The 20567-nt window shown below is 44.5% G+C and overlaps 1 protein-coding gene across 1 annotated transcript in view; it reads right to left on the minus strand.

The window, feature by feature from the left end:
• Positions 1–20567, minus strand: part of DDX46 (DEAD-box helicase 46) — a 327918-nt gene that overhangs the window by 88685 nt on the left and 218666 nt on the right. The window contains 4 exon segments of the mRNA XM_040344766.1: positions 1379–1541; positions 6804–6968; positions 16559–16641; positions 19526–19604. Coding sequence (XP_040200700.1) covers positions 1379–1541; positions 6804–6968; positions 16559–16641; positions 19526–19604 — 490 coding nt within the window.

The raw sequence follows: 20567 nt of genomic DNA on the forward strand, positions 1-20567 counted from the left end.
TCGCAGCGATACCTCACATGTGTGGTTTGAACACCGTTTACATATGCGGGCGCTGCTCGCGTATGTGTTCGCTTCTGCGCGCAAGCCCGTCGGGACGGGGTGCGTTTTCTGGCTCCTAACTTTTTTAGCTGGCTCCTAGATTCCAAGCAAATTTGTCAAACCCTGCCTTACACCAGTGCTGGTGGTAATAATGCGCTTGCTGACACCAGTGCTGGGGGTTAATAATGTGTTCGCTGACACCAGTACTGTTGTTTTTGAAGTTTGAAAGCTTGCATGCGGCCCCCCATGGCATATGAAAACTTGTCTTGTGGCCCTCAGGTAATTTGAGTTTGAGACCCCTGCTTTAGTGAATAAATGACCACATGCTTCAGCCCTATTTGGCAAGAAGGTCCAGTTTCTGATATAGAAAGTTGCGATTTATCTTTTTCATTTGGCCATTTACAATGCATACATCACCTACACCAAATACACGAAAAGCCCCAATCCCTTCCTAAAATTAATCGAAGAAATAGTCACATCCCTGATTAGCAAAGACCCCCTGCCCAGAACACCTTCGCTCTGATGCTGTAAGGGTCCTTTCACACTAGCGGACCGTTCGTCCGTTCATTACAAGTCCGTTTACGGACTTGTAATGAATCCCTATGGGATCGCGTCCGTTAGTGGATGGAGCATCCGCTAACGTCCGCGTCCGTCGGGATCCGCTTTTGCGAACGGAAGAAACCCTATTTTTCTTCCGTCCGGCGGAACGGATGCAGACGGACAGACGGTCCGTCTGCATCCGATCCCCCATAGGGGAGAGCGGAGTAGAGACAGGGCGGTCTCTGCACTGTGTGCGGGGACCGCCCTATCCGCCGACAGCTCAGCGGGGATGACGGATGATCCCCGCTGAGCTTTGGCGGACACACGGAGCGGACATAGAAACGGTCCGCTCCGTGTGAAAGGACCCTTAGATATGTAGCAGTATAAATTTTGTCCAAAAATATAAAGAAAAATGCATTTAACAAAAATGTTTATTTTTAAATTATAGCACAAAAAATAAAAAACCCAGTAGTGATTAAATATCACCCAAAAAAATCTATTTGTGTGACAAAAAGGACACAAATTTCATATGGGTACAGCGTTGCATGACCGTGCAATTGTCATTCAAAGTGTGAGCGCTAAAAGCTGAAAATTGGCCTGGGCAGGAAGGGGGGGGGGGGGCGTAGGGGTTAAAGTGCAGTCCAGTGTGACTACCGGGCAGAAATGTATGCCCATTCTAATAATTTCCCTGCAATTACAAGTTTATCTATGCATGTGTCTTTCCTTCACATACTGTATATTACAGTGAGTAACATTTTAATAACATTTTAGAAATAATACATAACAAATTCTACTTTACCTCCATGAAGTGACAGGCAGGGATATGACGCTCTCATTAAGTCTTTGAGTAATCCATCTGCATGTTCTTGTTTGTCAACAAAAATAATGACTGATCCTTTTTCCTGGTAATGCCCCAAAAGCTCCAGTAGTTTAAGAAACTTTTTGTCTTCCTCTATAACAATCTAAAAAAATAAAATAAAAATTGATTATTACTTTTACCCAAAAAGTACCTATAATGTGTGCTTATTTTTGAGACTAGCAAGAACATATTAAGAAACAGTGTTAACAATATTTTGTACTGTATGGGTATCAAGTATCATTAAAAAATTACAGGTATGCAAAAAATATAGATAATGATCACGAATCTGACAATGTTTTGCTGTATGCAACAATAGAATGAAATTATTTATAATTGATCTTTGTATAAAAATAACTAAATTGTGGATGTATTAAAAAAAAAAAAAAGAAAAAAGTCCTATTATGTAAAATTTGTACAAATTTCTGCTTTTTCGATTGATGCATATACTCTTGAAGAAGCTGTGTAACAAATTCTGCAAAACATGTCAAGTGGAAGCATTGTCACATGAAATGTGATATATGTGTTTGTTGAAAGCCATTACATTTTACTAAATTAATTTTAATGCTGTATAATAATTATTCAAATATTTTAACATATTTTGGGTTTACTTGCACCTTTAAAGTTCCCCAAACTATCAATTCAATATTGGGATGGGGTGCCTATTTGCTCATTCTTCATCTAGAAGTAAACAGTAGTGATATTAAACAGAGTGGACAATACACCTACATTTTTTCTAGTTCAGATGACGTAATCTATTTTTGACATTGTTAAAGCGGAGCTCCTCCGTAAAAAAAAAATATTAAAAGCCAGCAGCTACAAATACTGCAGCTGCTGACTTTTATAGTAGGACACTTACCTGTCCTGGAGTCCAGCGACGTCGGCAGCAGAAGATGAGCGATTGCTCGTCTCTCGGAAGCCCCCACCACCATCATGGGTGAGGGAATCAGCAAGTAAAGTGTTGCAGGTTCACTTCCCGGTTCCCTACTGCATGTGCGAGCAGCGCTGCGCGTCTTTCACTGGTCACCGTTGTGTTCTGGGAGCGGTGTGTTTCTCAGAACACAACGAGGGGTGACGCACTACCCAGTCTACCTGCAGACTGTATGCATGGAAGTTAGGGCTGCGCATCTTCACCGGTCTCACGATTCGATTACGATTATCAAGTCCACGATTCGATTCGATTCGATTCCGCGATGCATCACGATGCATCAAGATTACTGCGCACGGTTTTCTTCTGTTCTTAAAAAAAAATCTCTGCATGTAGAAAACTGTATACATAGCAGCCAACTTAAAGAGGAGCTCCAGACTGACCCCAAAATACTACAAGAGATGGACAGAGACGGCAGACATGATACTAGAAAGGATCAGAGACTGCGGCCATGATACTAGAAAGCATCAGAGACTGCGGCCATGATACTAGAAAGGATCAGAGACGGCAGACATGATACTAGAAAGGATCAGAGACTGCGGCCATGATACTAGAAAGCATCAGAGACTGCGGCCATGATACTAGAAAGGATCAGAGACTGCAGACATGATACTAGAAAGGATCAGAGACTGCAGACATGATACTAGAAAGGATCAGAGACTGCGGCCATGATACTAGAAAGCATCAGAGACTGCAGACATGATACTAGAAAGGATCAGAGACTGCAGACATGATACTAGAAAGGATCAGAGACTGCGGCCATGATACTAGAAAGCATCAGAGACTGCGGCCATGATACTAGAAAGGATCAGAGACTGCAGACATGATACTAGAGAGGATCAGAGACTGCAGACATGATACTAGAAAGGATCAGAGACTGCAGACATGATACTAGAAAGGATCAGAGACTGCAGACATGATACTAGAAAGGATCAGAGACTGCAGACATGATACTAGAAAGGATCAGAGACTGCAGACATGATACTAGAAAGGATCAGAGACTGCAGACATGATACTAGAAAGGATCAGAGACTGCAGACATGATACTAGAAAGGATCAGAGACTGCAGACATGATACTAGAGAGGATCAGAGACTGCGGACAATGATACTAGAGAGGATCAGAGACTGCGGACATTGTCCCCATAACGACAATGTATTGCCAAACGACAATGTATGCCATGTCATAAATTATGGTTTATGTATGTCTTATTGTCTTAGTGATTGATTCACATCAAAACTTCATTGATACCTTTTTTTTGTATGATTTTTGCTTTTGCTCATTACTGCCACACACGTGCAATGCATGGCTGCATGTGTGTGGCAGTGATGAGCAAAAGCAAAAATCATACGAAAAAAAAGGGTATCAATTTCAAATCAATGAAGTTGTGATGTTAATCAATCACTAAGACAATAAGACATACATAAACCAGTGTGCCATCAATTGCTGCCAGTGTGCCAATGCCATCAATTGCTTCCAGTATGCCACCAATTGCTGCCAGTGTGCCCAAATTGCCCATCAGTGTTCCACCAATTGCCGCCAGTGTGCCACCAATTGCCGCCAATCAGTGTGCCACCAATTGCTGCCAATCAGTGTGCCATCAATTGCTGCCAATCAGTGTGCCACCAATTGCTGCCAATCAGTGTGCCACCAATTGCTGCCAATCAGTGTGCCATCAATTGCTGCCAATCAGTGTGCCATTAATTCCTGCCAATCAGTGTGCCACCAATTGCTGCCAATCAGTGTGCCACCAATTGCTGCCAATCAGTGTGCCATCAATTGCTGCCAATCAGTGTCCCATCAATTGCTGCCAATCAGTGTGCCCATAAATTGCCGCCAGTGTGCATCCCCCCAAGTACCTGATGATGATGGTCTCCGACTCCTGTCACTGTTCTGCTGCCTGAAGTACTCGGCCGTGTCGGGTCTCCCACAGCAGCCTGTGCAGTGTGCACAGCGTGAGGTGAGCCAAGGAGGAAGGCTCCGGGGGTCGGGACCGGAACCGGGACCGGGGACACTCGCTCCACGTGTCTCTCGCATGCCGTCAGCGGGGGGCGGGAAAGGAGGCGCGGCGTCTTCGGCTGCATCAGCAGGGGGGCGGGAAAAGAGGCGCAGCTTAAGCCCACGGCTCCCTTAGCTGCATTGGCGGGGGCGGGAAAAGAGGCGCGGCTTAAGCCCACAGCTCCCTTAGCTGCATTGGCGGGGGCGGGAATAGAGGCGCGGCTAACGCCCGCAGCTGACGCCCACGGCTTCCCTCGGCTTCTGCTTTGAGACTCGAAAGGCCTTTAAAGCGGCGCGCAGGTGACGTCATCAAAAATCGATTAATGCAAGTCGTAGCATCGATGCAGCATCGTGGGTGGTCGAATCTCGATGCATCGATGCTACGATTATTTTCAACACCCCTAATGGAAGTGGGTGCAAATACCAGTCTTAGACAGGTATCTGCACCCCCCTGAAAGGTGCCAATTGTGGCACCAGGGGGGGGGGGGGGAGGAATCCGATGAGCGGAAGTTCCACTTTAGGGTGGCGCTCCGCTTTAACTATGATATAATACTGTATGAAATAATTGTTTGTGTTTGTTTCTCCAGTAGTAATCAATATGGCAGAAAATCTGTGGTAAGGCTAGAGAGGGACTTATCACTAAAATTGAACAATCTCAAGGAACCACGGTTACGAAGGACGCAGCTATTAACAGGGCGTTTGCCAAATTACAACGAATGTTGGATAAAAGGGCCAGAATTTTTGGGCATGAAAGGTACTTTGAGAAACAGAGGCTAATGTGATTCCTTGGGGGTTAAGGATGCAAATCTTTCCCAACCTTAAAAAAATTGATGAGGTAAAAAGTTCTTGGGAGCAGGGTTTGCAGTCATGTTCTTTAACCGCTTCCCACCCGCCCAACATCATATGACGTTGTCGACTTGCCTGCAGTTACAGGTGTCATTCAGATATATCTTTTACAGCCAGCAATTCACTTCACCATAAGATCATAGCAGCTGTTCAGCCACTTGATCATTCTTACAAGTGGCAGGAGGGGACGAAGAAGGAACCGACGGACACTGGATGATGACCATCGAGATTTTCTGGCGCGCCAAATGGTCCCCAAAGCCTCTATGATCGTTTGGAGGCAGGGGATGTTATGAAAAAATGCTGCAGCCTTGGCTGGGAAGATAGGATAGTTTTTTTTATATTTATTTCAGGCTTCCCAGCCTAGGTGGTGAGATCTGGGGAACTTATTGACTCCAGATATCACTGAAAAGGACCCGTCACGCACTATTTTTATTACAAGGGATGTTTACATTCCTTGTAATAGGAATAAAAGTGATAAAAAAAATGCATAAAAATGAAAAAAGAAGCCATCAAGTTAGAAAAAATAAAAGTAAAGTTAACAAATAAAAAAAAAAAAATGTTAAAGCGCACCAGTCCCTGCATGTTTGCTCACAGAAGCGAACGTATACACAAGTCGCGCCCACATATGTAAACAGCATTCAAACCACATGTGAGGTATTGCTGCGACTGCTAGAGCAATAGATTCTAGCCTGAGACCTTCTTTAACTCAAAACACGCAACCTGTAAAAAAAAAAAAAAAATCATAGAATGCATCAAGATAAAAAAAACTTCTGCCTTTAGAACCACTTTGAGTATGCGGGTACTACCACTCGGTACCTTACTTTTGACAGTCTGTCCAGCATTTGTTGAGTGGATAGAGGTTGATTTGATGTAGAGCAGTCAGGTACAGTGTGCGTAGTGTATTGTGGTGAATGAAGCAGATTTCTGATGCACTCTTTCAACGTGTCCAGTTAAAAAAAAAAACACTTTAGAAAATGGTAGCAGACAGATATTTTATGGAAAAAAGTTAACCGCAAAAGCCATTCTACTGCAAGTCTACTGCCATTTGCAAATCCTTGTGTAGGGAGGAAGGTGGGAATGAGCTTTGTCCCTCAGGTGATTGGGCGAGGGGTACCCCCAGCGACAGGCACATATTATTGGAAGGACACCTTCTGTAAAATACATTTCATAAGCAATGCATATAGAGGGCTTTTTTTTGCGATTATTTGACCACATTAGGAACATAAGATGCATGCACTAGCGCTAAAGAAAGATAAAACAACACTGTTTATCTCAAGGCAGGGCCTGGCTGCCATGGCAACATGCAAAGGTTTGCATATTAAGGTCATGGACATTATTAAAGTAAACTTATAAGTGAACTTAAGCTTTTCCCATATAAGGCAAAGCAAAACATTTAAAACCAACTCCCACACTGCAATTATCCTTCACATTGCTTATCCACTGCTCGATTCACCACTGAGGATAGAAGCACCAGCAAGTACAGATTAGGATAACAGGTGTGCAAGTAAAATATGGCAACTCTTGCGCTATTCATAGCTTTATAGATTCTTCTAATCAGTATGTTGTCCTGGATAACAAGCATCTCCATAGTACTCACCACGTGCTGTTCAACATCAGAACATACTACACTTCTGCCTCCAACTTGGACCTCTATTGGCTTGTTTAGTATTCTTCGTGCTAAAGCTTCCATGGCCCTTGGGAATGTAGCAGAGAACATAACAGTTTGACGATCTGGTCGAACGTTGTCAATGATTCTCATGACCTGAAAAAAAATGTAATACCTTACAAGTTGAAAATGCTATGTTTTACAGAATGGGCAGTACATAAGGTTGTTGGAACCTTACAGATTTTTGATCTTAACGTAGAACCCCAGATAAATATTTAAAATGAATACCATTTAATACAGCCATTTATTAAACATTTGATTTTTAGTTAACCTGTAAAATCCTTCTCTTGCAGCACACACCACAGGACACAGAGCCCCTTTATAATTATTACGCATAGGTGTACGCGGCCACTTTATTTTGAGTACTGGCAATTTGGCAATCGCAATAAGCGTTTATTGATTGGTTTGCGCAAAAGTTATAGTGTCTACAAACTATGGGAAAGATTTATGGCATTTTTATTATTTATTTTTTCACTATCGCGATCTGCGATTTTTTGTGGTACTATGACAGGACTGAGGAGGAGGAGAGGAGACATATCGCTGTTCCTACTTACTAGGATCAAATGACATGTCTTCTCTCCTGACAGCACAGGGATTTGTTCACGCGATCGTGCTTGCCGGCCACACGCATCAGGTCCGCCGACGGTGCCGCCAAACGGCCGGGAACTGGTTAAACAAAAGGTTTTTGTATGTTGCAAGTTTTATATGTTTGATACCTAGAATGGAATTGATAGTGGTTTTTGAATGATCTACTAGGTGTCACTGTTGGGAGCAACCATTTGGATACTAATTTATGGTTTTTAGGAAGTGTCTGGTTTATTTTTTAATTTGGCGTGGTGTGGGTATATACCAGTAGGTCATATAATTTCTCTAGAATAATTTTTTATTCGTAAGTAGTGTGGGAGGGTGAGGTATGACTGTATTTGCTTTCAACTAAAACAAGCTCTTAAAACCAGGATTTTCGGTGGAGGAATTATTGCTAATGGAACTAGTCCCAATGAGGTATAGTTAAGACACTATGTATGACAAACTGTCAGGTCTTACAAGTTTGTTGACCACATTTAATATGCATTACAAATTTCCTTTTTCGGATATAGGATTTCATAATGAGGCTTGGTATGGTTATGGCCGAACGAGGCTTGGCGATCTGTGTGTTGTAAGGTATGCATAGATTCTGACTGAGGCTTGGGTGTTTGTGGAGTGTATAAAGTGTGGTGACCAAGCATGCCGCCCGTGCCCCTGGATGATGTCATCCTGAAGAAACACGTAGGACGAAGCAACTAGCTGACATCACCAATCCCACATAGGCACTAGAAGTACGGGTTTGTTTTGCGTACCAGCCTACCCACTAGAAACAAAAGGTGCATGTTATCGGCAGAAGCTGTAAGTGCATTATTTTATATTCAAATAAACCATATAAGAATTTTACACTGTGGAGCATTTTTTTTTTTTTGAGAAAACCTTATATCTAATATGGCTGCCAAGGCATGTGTAGGATCCATCGGGACACAGAGAAAGGCCATGCTACAAGAGCATATGATCCCTTATAAGGAGGGATCAATTGGAGCTGGTAAGCGAGAGTTTTAGCTGTTGGAGGAACTGATGTGTTAATGATCATTATGGTGGTGGACAGTGCAGATTGACACGAGGATTTAACATCACATCAGTTATAAACAGTTTTTAGAATATTTGAATCATTCTCATTTGTATAATATGATTGATTAGCGCAACCTTTATGCTTTTTTGTACAAAAAAAGAAAGTCTGACTGACAAATCACAGCAGTTGACTACAGGAAACACCCGATTGCATGAACCAGTGACGTGTGAAGAACTATTTTTCCTAGTGTCAGTTTAAAGTGATTGTAAAGTCAATTTTCTTTCCCCAATAAAAACAGGTTATACTTGCCTGCTCTGTGCAGTTGGGTTTGCACAGAACAGCCTGGATCCTCTTCTTCTCGGGCCTCTCTTTGCTGCTCTCGGGCCCTCCCTCCTGTTGAGTGCCCCCACAGCAAGCACCCGAGCCAAGCCACAGCTCCGTGTGTCCATTTTCTCCTGATTGGCTGACTGACTGATTGACAGCAGCAGAAGCCAATTGCGCCGCTGCTGTCTCAATCAATCAGGGGGGAGAGTCTCAGATTGCCAAGACATTTGTGGACATCGCTGGGGGTCAGGCAAGAATTAGGGGGTGCTGGGGCAGCTGCTGTACACAGGCGGCTTTTTATCTTAATGCATTAAGATAAAAAAACCTTCTGCCCTTATAACTCATATTCCATCTCAACCAGGACATTAAGAAACCAACCTAGGTAAAAATGATAGCCGAGAACAAAAAAACTAAAAAAAATGAAAAAATAAAACACACCACCTAGCAACAATGGACTACAAGGAACAGTTCCTCACAGGATAGAACAACCAATTTCAGAACGGCAAAAGTAACAACAACCAGAAATATAACCTTCCCAGTCATCAGAATAAAAAAAAAAAATCCTGGATGGGTTCAGACTACAGAATATCAGTTCTGCACCACAGAATATGCATAGCTGAGGTCCCACCGAGTCAACAGAACCCTGGAACAAAGGAATGTGAAGAAATCGGTTTCTGAAAAATTAGATTTTTTTACTCAGCGTAACACCCTTTTCTCAGAAATGGGTTTGATGCCACCACGTTCAGAAGCAGTACAACTTAAACTAAAAGCATGCCTAAGGGGTGGCCCTCTGGTGGTAGCTAAACTCCCCATCGCCAACTCAGGATTCAGTCAGTAGTACTAAGACGGTAACACCAAAACAGCCAAAGAAGAAGACTGGGTGGGTGCTGTGTCCTTCAATAAACTTTGAGAAAAGGATTTTACTGAGCACAAAAATTCAACTTTCTGTATCGTTTATTGAATGAGATCCCAAAGCAGTTCCAGAATAACAGAAAGAAAGGGATGGCCCATAACAAAAACTGACCCCAGCTCAAACGGCCACCTGCAAGACTTTTTGGTCAAAGCTGACATTCGCAGAAGCAGCCACATCAACTTTGTAAAACTCGATAAACATGTAACAGACGACCCAGTAGCTGCCTTGCAACGCTGAGCACACTTTCCCAAATTACTAGCACTGAAAAAAAAAAAAAAAAAAGGATTTTTGTACTCACCGTAAAATCCATTTCTCGGAGTTCATGGACGGACACAGCAGCATTTGACCTTAGGGTATTCTATCCTTCCTTCCAGGAGAGATTAGGCAGAAAACAGCACTTTAAGTGTTAAAACACTTTCCTCAGTACAGCTCCTCCCAGGGGGCGTGGTCCCCTGGTTATAATCCACACTCTGCCTCAGCAGCTCCAGTTCGTAACAAGCAGTACAAACAAAAGGAGGGGTGGGTGCTGTGTCCGTCCATGAACTCAGAGAAATGGATTTTACGGTGAGTACAAAAATCCTATTTTCTCTTCCGTTCATGGACGGATACAGCAGCCTTTGACCTTAGGGACGTCCTCAAGCAGTGTCAAAAAAAATTGAGGGGTGGGAAAACAACACAGCAAACCGAGCTACACCCCAAACAAAAACCAGAGTTTCTCAACGGAGGAACTCCAACCTTAAACTGCTGCCTGTAACACCTTGCGGCCGAAGGAGGCATCCGAAGATGCACTCACATCCACCTTGTAAAATTTTAAAGGTGTGGATTGACGACCAGGTCGCTGCCTTACACACCTGTAACACAGAGGCTTGATGACGGAAAGCCCAAGAGGCACTGATCGCCCTGGTCGAATGCGCCGTAACATGAAAGGGAGGCGCCCGCCCCTTCAGGGCATAGGCCTGAAGCACAACCTGTCTGATCCACCTAGAAATGGTGGCCGACGAGACTGCCAGACCTTTTTTAGGACCATTCACCGACACGAACAGTGAGTCCGACTTCCGGAACGGTGCCGTAGCAGATAAGTACACACGTAGGGCCCGAACCACATCCAGGGAATGTAAAGTGGCCTCCTTCAGGTTTTTTGGCCGAGGACAATGTCCTCATTAATGTGAAAAGCCGAAACGACCTTTGGGAGAAAAGTCGGCTGCGGCCACAGCACCACCTTATCCTCATGGATGACCAAGTAGGGAGCCTTGCAGGACAAGGCCGCCAGTTCAGACACCCGTCTGACTGAGGTAATTTCTACCAGAAAAAACACCTTCTGTGACAGAGTCAACAAAGGGATCTTCCGAATGTCCTCAAAGGGAGCTTGTTGAAGCACCGAGAGAACTAAATTCAGGTCCCATGGGGGCAGTGGAGGAGGCACAGGAGGGGCCACATGCCGGACCCCCTGCACAAACGTACGCACCAAGGAGTGCACTGCCAAGGGTCACTGAAAGTAAACAGCTAGAGCCGAAATCTGACTCTTAACCGTACTCAAGGCGAGAGCCTGATTTGATTACTCGGAGCTCCAGTACATTGATTGGAAGGTGGGACTCCTCCTGAGTCCAGCGCCCCAGGGCTGACTGGGTGCCCCAAACGCCCCCCCCCAACCGGAGAGGCTGGCATCCGTCGTGACCACTGTCCAATGGCACGGCAGAAACGACTTCCCGGTCTGAAGCACCGGAGACGTCAGCCACCACACCAGGGAGGACTTGACCAGTTGACTCATCTGAATCTGGTAATCCAGAGATGAAGGGAGCTTGTCCCAACGTGACAATCTCCTTCTGTAGCACCCGGGTGTGGAATTGGGCATACGGAACTGCCTCGAAAGAGGTCACCATCAGACCCAGAACCCTCATGCAGAATCGAAGAGATGACCACTTCTGGGTCGACAACTGCTGCACCGCAGATTGCAGTGTCCGAAGTTTCTCTGTTGGGAGAAAAACTCTCGCCTCCGCAGAATCCAGGACTAACCCCAGGTATTCCAGTCGCTGAGACGGAACCAACACTGACTTCTGGATATTCAGAAGCCAGCCGAACTCAGAGTTTGACACGTGATAAGACACGTCCTCTTCTAACTCTGAGCTTGAGGAAGCTCTCAGGAGAAGGTCATCCAGATATCCTACGATAACGATCCCGCACTGACTCAGCAGGGCTAGGATCGGGGCGAGCACCTTGGTGAAAAACAGTGGTGCCGAGGCCAGGCCAAATGGGAGGGCCACGAATCGAAAATGGTCCTCCCCGATCGCAAAGCGCAGAAACCTCTGGTGCTTTGTGCATATGGGAACATGTAGGTATGTAGTTTGAGGACTGGTCCGCAGACCAACACTTCAGCCACACAAGGCGTCGTAGTACCACCGCGTAGGCGGAGGCCCTGGAGAGCAAAGGGAGTGTATCCAGGGTCGACTCACAGACAAACTTCAGACCCTGAACCAACTGTTCAGCCAGGTACACACAGGTCTCGGAAACATTCTGCGCCTCCAGCTCCTGTAGCAAGAACTTTGCCCGTTCGGTAAGTGTCTGCGACACCAGAGTCCCGGCCAAAACCGGTCTTACAGCCGAACCCACAACTATGAACATGGAGCGGGCCACAGCCTCCACTCTCCTGTCTGCGGGGTCCTTAAAAGGCGGGAGCCCCTTCCACAGCCAACGTGGTGGCTTTGCTCAATCTGGACACGGGAGGGTCCACTGACGGAGGAGACCCACTTTTTTTAAAAAGTCCTCCTCAAAAGGTATAACGGGTCGCAAAGTATTTTGGAACAGCATAAACTTTCTGCGGCGTATCCCATTCCTTGTACAACAATTTGTCCAGATATGGAACACAAGGAAACACTTTTGCGGTGCGGCTTGCGGAACCCAAAAGGGACCGGCACATCCGATGCCTCCGCCAAATCCTCACGTTTCTGAGTATCCCACACCGCAGAGATAAGAGCTCCAACAAATTCCTTATCATGCACTGACCCTGAAGCAGAGTCATCCTCACTGTCCGCGTGGGTTAAGCCCGCATCATCTGACATGACAGAACCAGAGCCAGACGCAATAGCAGGGCCTGATTGTGAGTCAAAGACATCCCCAGAAGTAGGCTCAGGGAGGGGGCGCTTTTTACCCCCCTTCTGGCCACTAGTCGCTTCAATCCTGGCGGGAAACGCCAAGGACTGCTGTCATGCCCGGCAGGGGCATTAAGGGTTAACTCAGGCATTGCTGGGGTAGAAGCTTCTGGTTCAGGCTCCATGTTGCCCCACCGCTATGCCTCCCTAGCACTGCAAGGCAGAAAAACCCACCGGTCACCTCCCAGGCTGCAGAACAGAAGGCAGGGAAACCCCAGGGAACTCACCACCCCACCCGGTTGCAGTGTGAGCTGAAGTGCTGGCTGCGCTGTCCCTCAGGAAGTGATTTGCGGGCTTTTGTTGCGCTATATCAGGCACTAGAGGCCAAGACCTTTCCAAGATGGCCGCCGTCTGAGGTAAAAAAAACACCATGTGGGCTACAAAGAAAATGGCCGCCGAACTATGTAAACCGCGTCCGCGGCAAAATGGCGGCCATACGCAGTTTAAAAAACACAGTGACACAGCAAAAAACACGGCCAGCACATACAGCAACTCCCCAAACGCAAAAAACCATAGCACCTCACAGCACACGGTCCCCGGTAGCGATAGAACCCCATGAGGGCCCCCCCTTACAGCCGCCACCCAAGATGGGGAAGGAGGGAGAGAGGAAAGCAGAGGGGACCCTCATTCGACCTCCCCAGGGAAGCACCAGCCATACCAAGGGGCCTACTTACCCGTCCTGCGACCACCGGCTGGAGGCATTCTGGACAGAACCAACATCCGCTAAACGGCATGGCTGTCGGCCAGACACACTGTGACAAGGCCATAGAGACTGGTCATGTGTGCCCTGGAACCGTAGTTCCCCGGCTACCCCTGGAGCAACGGGGCATGTCGTGGACAACCCAGAGCTGAGGGCCGGCACACGCTCGATGGCCGAACAAGGGGGGACTACAAGAGTCAAGAACCAGCCTGTCACCCAGTCGGCAGTTGATAGTAGAATCTCAGGATTAAAAAATGCAGGAACAAAACAAAAGCGAAAAAAAAAAATCACAAAAAAATTCCAGAGTACATGGACTCCAGAAGGCTATGTCTCTCCTGACGTTAGGCAGAAAAAAACTGGAGCTGCTGAGGCAGAGTGTGGGTTATAAAAAAGACCACCTTCTGAGAATCTCCCTAAAGTTTTCAAACAGTGGTTTCTGAAGCACCGAGAGGACCAGGTTCAGGTCCCACGGAGGTAGGGGAGGACGGACTGGAGGGGCTACATACCGAACCCAAGACAGTCAGGGCAGAAATCTGCCCCTTAATCGTACTTAAGGCAAGCTTTTGGTCTACCCCCCGCTGTAGGAACAGCAAGACTCTGGAAACCAAATAAGTACGCTGATTCCACCTAATTTCCTCACAAGTGCCTATGTAGGCCTTCCAAGTGCGATGGTAAATCTTCCTAGAGGATAGCTTCCGAGCCCTCCTCATGGTAGAAATCACTGAATCCGACAGGCGCCGGTCTCTTAGCACGTGGCTTTAAATAGCCATGCCGTTAAAGCCAGCGACTGTAAAGCAGGATGAAATATGGGACCTTGCGACAGCAGGTCCTCTCAGCGGTAGACATCAAGGGACGTCTGATACTGGACGCACTAGGTTGGCGTACCAAGGATGCAGAGGCCAATCCGGAGCAATTAGGATCATTGGAATCCCCTCTGCCTCCACTCTGCGAAGCAGATAAGGAAGGAGCTTCAGGGGAGGGAAGGCATAGATTAGCCGGTACTGATTCCACAGTGCCACCAAGCATCTGTTGCGTCTGCCCCTGGGTCTCTTGACCTGGCCACAAACCTCAATACCTTCCGATTGAGTCGGGATGCCAGGAGAGGAGATCTACGTCTGGCGTGCCCAATCTTAGACACAGGAGCAGAAACACATCCGGGTGCAGAGACTATTTGCCCTGGTCCAGCCTCTGGCGACTCAGGTAGTCCGCCTGCCAGTTTTCTACGCCTGGGATGAATATGGCCGACAGGGCCGGTACGCTCCTTTCTGCCCACCTTAGGATGTGGGCAACCTACGATGCTGCAGCCGAGCTTCTTGTTCCTCCTTGGTGGTTGACATACGCCACCGCTGTGGCGTTGTCTGACTGGATGCCCCTGTAGCCTCTGAGACCACATGGAGAGGCACAGCCTGATCGTCCAGAGTTCCAGGACAATGATCGGCAAGTGGGATTCCTCTGGAGTCCAGTGACCCTGGGCCGACTGGACCCCACAGACTCCCCGCCCCCCCCAAACCGGTAAGGCTGGCGCCCGTCGTGACCACCATCCAGTGAAAAGGAACGAACAACTTCCCGGACAGAAGTGCCGGTGATGTCAGCCACCAAACCAGGGAGGTCCTGACTAGGTGGCTCAACCGGTTTTGACAATCCAGGGACGATGGGCACTTGTCCCATCTGGACAGAACTTCCTTCTGCAACACTCGAGTGTGAAATTGAGCATACGGTACTGCCGCGATGGAAAATACCATGAGGCCCAGGACTCGCATGGAAAAGCGGAGTGACGACCATCTTTGGGATGTCAACTGCCGCACCGCAGCCCAAAGAGTCTGCAACCTTTCCATAGGGAGAAAAACTTTCGCCTCTGAGGAGTCCAGAATCAACCCCAGATACACTAGGCACCAATACTAATTTCTGAGCGTTCAGCACCAAACCAAGTTCTCGGAGGGTCTGACAGATTATAGACACACTCACCTCTAATTCTGAGCTTGAAGTGGCCCTCAGAAGATCGCCCAAGTAGCCCACGACAGCGATGCCACGCTGTCTTAGTAGGGCCAAAATGCTTCGGACGCCATGCTGACTCACACATTGTTTAGACGGGAAATAGGGAAATCCACCACGGGGGAATGTGTTTAACCCACTATTTGACAAATGCTTGCATAAAGAGAAAGAAATCAGAAAACCACAAGAGTGGACTGAACAGCTTCGGTCGACATGCCCACAGTTTGTAGATGCGATCAAAAAAAGTTATCTTACAGAAAAACCTGACAGTCTGTTACATTTGTAAGTCATATAAGGGATTTGAAAGTCTAATCGGAGCTGGAAATCCTCCATTCTTAGGGTTTCCCTGACCGCTGTGATAAGGTAAGATGCAGATTCTTTCTCACGTGCCAACTTCGCTGCTGGAAATTCCATGTCACTTTCAAAAGAGAAAGGATCCACTGCTAGACCCTGGAAGTAAAGATTGGGGTAGTTCTGAATCCAAATCGGCTGACACAAGGGGTAGAGGAAGCTTGATAGCTGGTCTATGTGCCAAAGAAATTTCATATGAGAAACAAACTTCCATTGCACTGGAAAAGTTGTCCAAGGAAAAAGATGCCTCCAGGAGAGAGTTGGCAGGCTCCGCCTGGATAAAGGTTCCCTTGTCTTTTTTGCCACCTGCCCACCGTAACTTGGGGAGAATTCCTACATATACACACGTGAGGTGAATACAGGATTTTGGTTTGTTGGCTGACAAAAAAAAACGCAATCTGCGTGTAACCAATTTAGCGGGGGGAGAGAGAGAGAGAGAGAGAGAATGTCATTTTATAGGATACAAAATGAGAGAAAACTACAGTTGTGTACAAATATTATTTTTTTTTTAATTAAAAGTAGTCTTGAAATCAGGCACTGTTTTTTCTGACAAAGTTTTTGATTTTTGCTTTGAAGAAATCATAAATTGATGTGGTTAGGATAAGTGAATACATTGCTACAATGCTATTGGCTTTGTTTTTTTGTTCATGTCTTGCCGTTTACCTGTGGTTCAAAGCCCATGTCAAACATTCGGTCTGCTTCATCAAGAACAACATACGTAGCTCGTCGAAAATTGGTTACTCGACCTACATTTTGGAAAATCACAAAGAAGATAAGCGAAGGCTTGTTAAAAAAAGAGTTATATCAGTGACAAGTGATAAGTGACAAGTGTAAAAAAAGGTTTAAAGAAAATTGTAAAACAAAGTGTTTAAACCTAGCATAACAAACTTCATTTTGCTAGGAAAACTTCATAAGATTATATATTAGGCCCTCTGATATCTGGTAGTTGTGCCTACTCTTGCGTACCATCTCATGGCTACATAATTCAGCCCTCTCCAAGCACACATCATAAACTAAGACTGAGGTGGAGCCTGGAGCCACGTTAGGCATTTTATGACAGCAGTCACCTAGGAAAGAACATATTAGAGATTACAGCGCATGTGTGGAAGGCAGAAAGCTCAAACTATGTGTCCCAGATTCAGCAAACACACTTTGCCCACTGGCTGCCCTACTAAACTCATTGAACAATTTTCATAAGTAGTAAAAAGTCAATTTAGATGGAGTGTCTTTTATATTTAATCCTTTGTAATTGAAGTTCAGACCAGCCAAAGATGCATGCTCAAGTGAACGATGGCAAGTGCAATTACCTCATTTACTCTTAAAACTCATAGGGAAACCTGGAATAAACACCTCACTTGGGATCTTGGTTCCGCTTTTTTGCCACGTCTGTCACCTTACACTGGCTGAAGTTCTCTTGTGGAAGCCAGGAAGATCCAAGTACCCGATATTACAATGGATTGTGCCGTAATATTGGAGGCAAGAGATGATATTTTCCCTCAAGAATCCCTGTGAGTTTTGAGAAACCAGTGGGTTCATGATCCTGCCAGCACTCACCCACATCTGAGTAATTAGTTCAATACAAACAGACCCTTTAGGAAAACTAATAAATTATAGTCTGTTTTTCTTGTATACTGCAAACCCATATTTAAATTTATACTAATCTGGGTGCTTTAAAACAGCAAGTCTTGCATATCTTATTTTTTCCATTTTCAAAGTTTTCCCATGCCCAGCACAAAAATCTTTCAGTTTCAGGAAGATGCAGCCAAAGACTGCTGAAGTGAGTGTTGCCGAGCTGTAGTTGTGACAGAGCAGGGAGTGTGACAGGCTGCTCCAAAAAAGACTGATGTTTTCATATAGAGTATAACGGAAATTGAGCTGAAATCTCTGGACAGACTCAGACGTTTCTGCTTGGGATAGCATGCAAAACAAAAACAAAATTACTATTTAAAAAACGTACTTTAAAACATCCTGACTTAATCGGTATTAAATTTCTCTTTACTTAAAATTGGGCTCTAGGTATAATGATCAACACAAAACTAATATGTGCTGTGAGGAATCAGTTATGGATATTGATATGCCTCAAAAAACAGCAGCAGTATAATCAAAACTCAGATCTAGTCTTTAGGAACACAGTAAAAAGTGTGTTCACACCATGACAACACAAGTAAACCATTGAAACTATTTGGCTTTTGTACTGTGGCGAAAAGATTTTTTCATATTTTTTGACATACCATCATTTTACAATTCAACCATTCAAACTGGGCTGTAGACAAATGCAAGGTTCAGCAAACCTGATCAGCCTCAGCATGCCTGCTTTAAGCTCTGGCAATCAACAGGCACACCATAAAAATGTATGAAAGAACAGCTCCACTCTACAAGACATCGATGGCTGGAAAGGAGCAACAGAATTGTGTATTCTTTTTTTCATCAAGCTTGCCACAACGTGAACAAATGAAATATAGCATTTGCAAGGAGAATGAATACATGTCATTGTTGTTCATAACATATTACCATTTTAATATGCTTTTAGTCATGTGGAAAAATACCAAATCACCTAAAAATTAACTCCATCCTTAAATGCCTTACCATAATTTAAACAAGCTTTCGATTTTTTAAAACTGCATCCTCACAAAATGGCAGAATAAACCTACCTCAGAAGAGAGAGACGTCTTGGAAATCCAGTTCTATATATCTTGCACGGATATATTTTTTCTCACAGAAGTTAAACAATGTAACAGTTTAGTAAGTGTTTTTTTCATGGTACAATGACTGATAAAAATAGACACGTTCAGCATGCAAAACAGATAAAAAAATAAAAAAAAGGCAGAAAACCTCAACCTTCAATTGTAATAGCAAGTTTTTTTTAGCCACTATGAACTGTATAGCTATTCCAGAAAAGGATTGCAAAATGTTTCAGAACACACTCTTCTCAAATGGCTTCAAAAGCCATGCAACACCATGATATTAAACCAACTGCTTTCAGAACTTATTTAGGTCTCAGTCCTATGCAATAACGCACAAAGCAGGCTCTCGTGAGGTGCATAGCTTATATGCTCATCCTAAAGTGTTGGTTATTCTTCCATGTAATTGGCAGACATAAGCAAAGACCAATCCTAGGCTGTTTATAATTCTTGAGTGGTCTGTGATAGTGCTCCTGTCCCTTTAATGTGCAGTTAGCAGCATGGTGCTTTTGCTTTTTAAATTATCCCTCTGTATCGCCTACAATAGCTGTTTGATAATGCCATGTCCTGAGTATTGACTCAGGCGGGCTGAATACAAATACACGTCACACTTTTCAGATGTTTGTAAAAAAAAAAAAATGGAAAACCATTCATAATTTATTTTTTCCACTTCACAATTATGTGCCACTTTGTGTTGGTCTATCACATAAAATCCCAATAAAATATATTTATGCTTTTGGTTGGAACATGACAAAAATTTGAAAAATTTCAAGGGGTAGGAATTTCAAGGCACTGTATAGGTTTGTGAATGCTAAAATATGCATTTTGCAATAGAGCAAACTTTCACTTGGGAAACTTTTGAAATGGTGGCTCAGACAAAACAAAGCTTGCCATTACAATAACTGTACGAAGAAATACATACCACATTAAGGAAATTAAATAAACTCACCATTGTTAGCAGCTAACATGTCAATCATGCGGCCTGGGGTACAAACTATTATCTCTGCGCCTCGTTTTAATTCAGCAATCTATAGGGGGTGGGGAAAAAAGAAGCTCAGCAACAGCACATTTATTAACATGAACTAGAGCTGCACAATCGTAAAATAATTGCAATCTCGATTCAACTCCCCTCACGATCTTAATCCGGCATCTCCACGATTCATGTAACAAGTGCAGAGCCATTCTCTGCTCAGAGATGTAAAAAAATAAAATAAAACAAAAAGCAGTCATCTGCAAAGACTATAGTTACATAGTTAGGTTGAAAAAAGTCCATCTAGTTCAACCAAAAAAAAAAAAACACCCCACACACCATACAATCCCATATACCCAATCCTATACCCACAGTTGATCCAAAGGAAGGCGAAAAACTCCAGCAAAAGCATGATCTAATTTGCTACAGCCCCCCAAGAGGCAATTGGATATTCCCTGGATCAACTTTACCTATAAATGTTAGTACACAGTTATATTATGTACACCTAGGAAATAATCCAGACCCTTTTTTTAACGCAATCTACTAAGCTAGCCAGGGAGTCTATTCCACCTTCTCAATATATATGCAGCACTAATGGAAAGGGATGCATGGAGGCCCCTCTAAATGGGACCTCCATAAATCCTATATGACAGGCATAACCTATAAAAAATAAAACAGTGCTCAGTATTAACAGTGCAAACTTATGTCATATAATACTTTTTTATACCTTGAACGTGTCGAACGTATATACAGTGGGGCATAAAAGTATTTAGTCAGCTAGCAATTGTGCAAGTTCTCGAACTTAAAAAGATGAGAGAGACCTTTAATTGTCATCATAGGTATACCTCAACTATGAGAAACAAAATGTGGTAACAAATCCAGACAATGTCAGATTTGGAAATAATTTATTTGCAAATTATGGGGGAAAATTAGTATTTGGTCAATATGAAAAGTTCATCTCAATACTTTGTTATATATCCTTTGTTGGCAATGACCGAGGTCAAACGTTTTCTGTAAGTCT

The sequence above is a fragment of the Rana temporaria genome, chromosome 3 (genome assembly GCF_905171775.1).
Source record: "Rana temporaria chromosome 3, aRanTem1.1, whole genome shotgun sequence".
NCBI lineage: Eukaryota > Metazoa > Chordata > Amphibia > Anura > Ranidae > Rana > Rana temporaria.